Source organism: Phaethon lepturus, unplaced genomic scaffold (genome assembly GCF_000687285.1).
Source record: "Phaethon lepturus isolate BGI_N335 unplaced genomic scaffold, ASM68728v1 scaffold34185, whole genome shotgun sequence".
Lineage (NCBI taxonomy): Eukaryota > Metazoa > Chordata > Aves > Phaethontiformes > Phaethontidae > Phaethon > Phaethon lepturus.
In genome coordinates this window covers 361-1,865 of record NW_010543165.1, presented here as the reverse complement: position 1 = coordinate 1,865, position 1,505 = coordinate 361, and the positions used below count along the sequence as shown (strand labels likewise).

Here is a 1,505-nt window from a genome sequence, read left to right as displayed (position 1 = left end):
ATGGGGCCGACTTCGCCAAGTGGCGCTGCGTGCTGAAAATCAGCGACAACACCCCCTCTGCGCTCGCCATCATGGAGAACGCTAACGTCCTGGCCCGCTACGCCAGCATCTGCCAGCAGGTATGTGTCTATGGCCCGGCATCACCCCACAGGATGTGCGTTGACCCATAGGATGGCTGTTGACCTAAGGGGCCAGGTATTGCCCCACAGGGATGGGCACAGATCCACGGGGCTCAGCATTGCCCCTGTGCTGGGTAGCACTCCATGGGGCTGGGCATCACCTCATGGGGCCAAGTGTCACCCCACTGGGATGGGCATCGTTGGCAAGGGTGGGCATTGAACCTTGGGGCTGAGCATCACCCCCAGCTCCAGGCATTGGCCCACATTGCCGTGGGGCCGGGGGATGCCCGGAGACATCCCCGTGATGGCATCTGCCTGGTGTTTGCAGAACGGCATTGTGCCCATCGTGGAGCCGGAGATCCTGCCCGATGGTGACCATGACCTCAAGCGGTGCCAGTATGTGACGGAGAAGGTGAGCAGTGGGGTGGGCAGCAGGGAGGGCACTGTGCCACGCTGTGCCGTGCTGGGGGACTCCACCGGGGGATGCCCGGAGACATCCCCGTGATGGCATCTGCCTGGTGTTTGCAGAACGGCATTGTGCCCATCGTGGAGCCGGAGATCCTGCCCGATGGTGACCATGACCTCAAGCGGTGCCAGTATGTGACGGAGAAGGTGAGCAGTGGGGTGGGCAGCAGGGAGGGCACTGTGCCACGCTGTGCCGTGCTGGGGGACTCCACACTGCCCATCCTCTCCAGGGGCTGGCAGCTGTCTACAAAGCCCCGTAGGAACCACCACGTCTACCTGGAGGGGACCCTGCTGAAGCCCAACATGGTGACCCCCGGGCACTCCTGCCCCACCAAGTACAGCCCCGAGGAGATCGCCATGGCCACTGTCACCGCCCTGCGCCGCACCGTGCCCCCGGCTGTGCCAGGTACCAGCACTGGGACATGGTGGGGACCGGGAGGGGGATGCCCTGTGGGTCCCCCTGGTGCCATAACCCTGCTGTCTGCAGGTGTCACCTTCCTGTCTGGGGGTCAGAGTGAGGAGGAGGCTTCCATCAACCTCAACGCCATCAACACGTGCCCGCTGGTGCGGCCGTGGGCCCTCACCTTCTCCTACGGGCGGGCGCTGCAGGCATCGGCGCTCAGCGCCTGGCGCGGGCAGCAGGACAACGCCACCGCTGCCACCGAGGAGTTCGTCAAGCGCGCAGAGGTGATGGGGGTGGCCCCCGCAGGAGAGGGGCGCTGAGGGCTGTGACCCCGTGGGACGGGGTACACACAGCGCCCCTTGGGATGGGGGACGCTGAGGGCCATGTCCCACGGGGTGACAGGAGACACCAAGGGCTGTGCCCCACAGTACAGGGGTGCCAAGGTCCCCTCCTTCCCATGGGAGGGACACTGAGGACAGTCTCCCTGTGGGAGGGGGGACAGTGAGGTCCAGGTCTCT

At 65.4% G+C, this 1,505-nt stretch overlaps 1 protein-coding gene across 1 annotated transcript; it reads left to right on the top strand.

The window, feature by feature from the left end:
- Positions 1-5: 5 nt before the first annotated feature.
- On the top strand, positions 6-1,307 carry LOC104621724 (fructose-bisphosphate aldolase C-like; the record flags this gene model as incomplete). The annotated part of the gene is given in 5 exon segments (XM_010288273.1): positions 6-119; positions 448-531; positions 815-838; positions 840-990; positions 1,072-1,307. Coding segments are annotated over 5 exon segments (609 nt in total), but the record flags the coding sequence as incomplete, so codon positions are not given.
- Between the last annotated feature and the right edge of the window lie 198 nt (positions 1,308-1,505).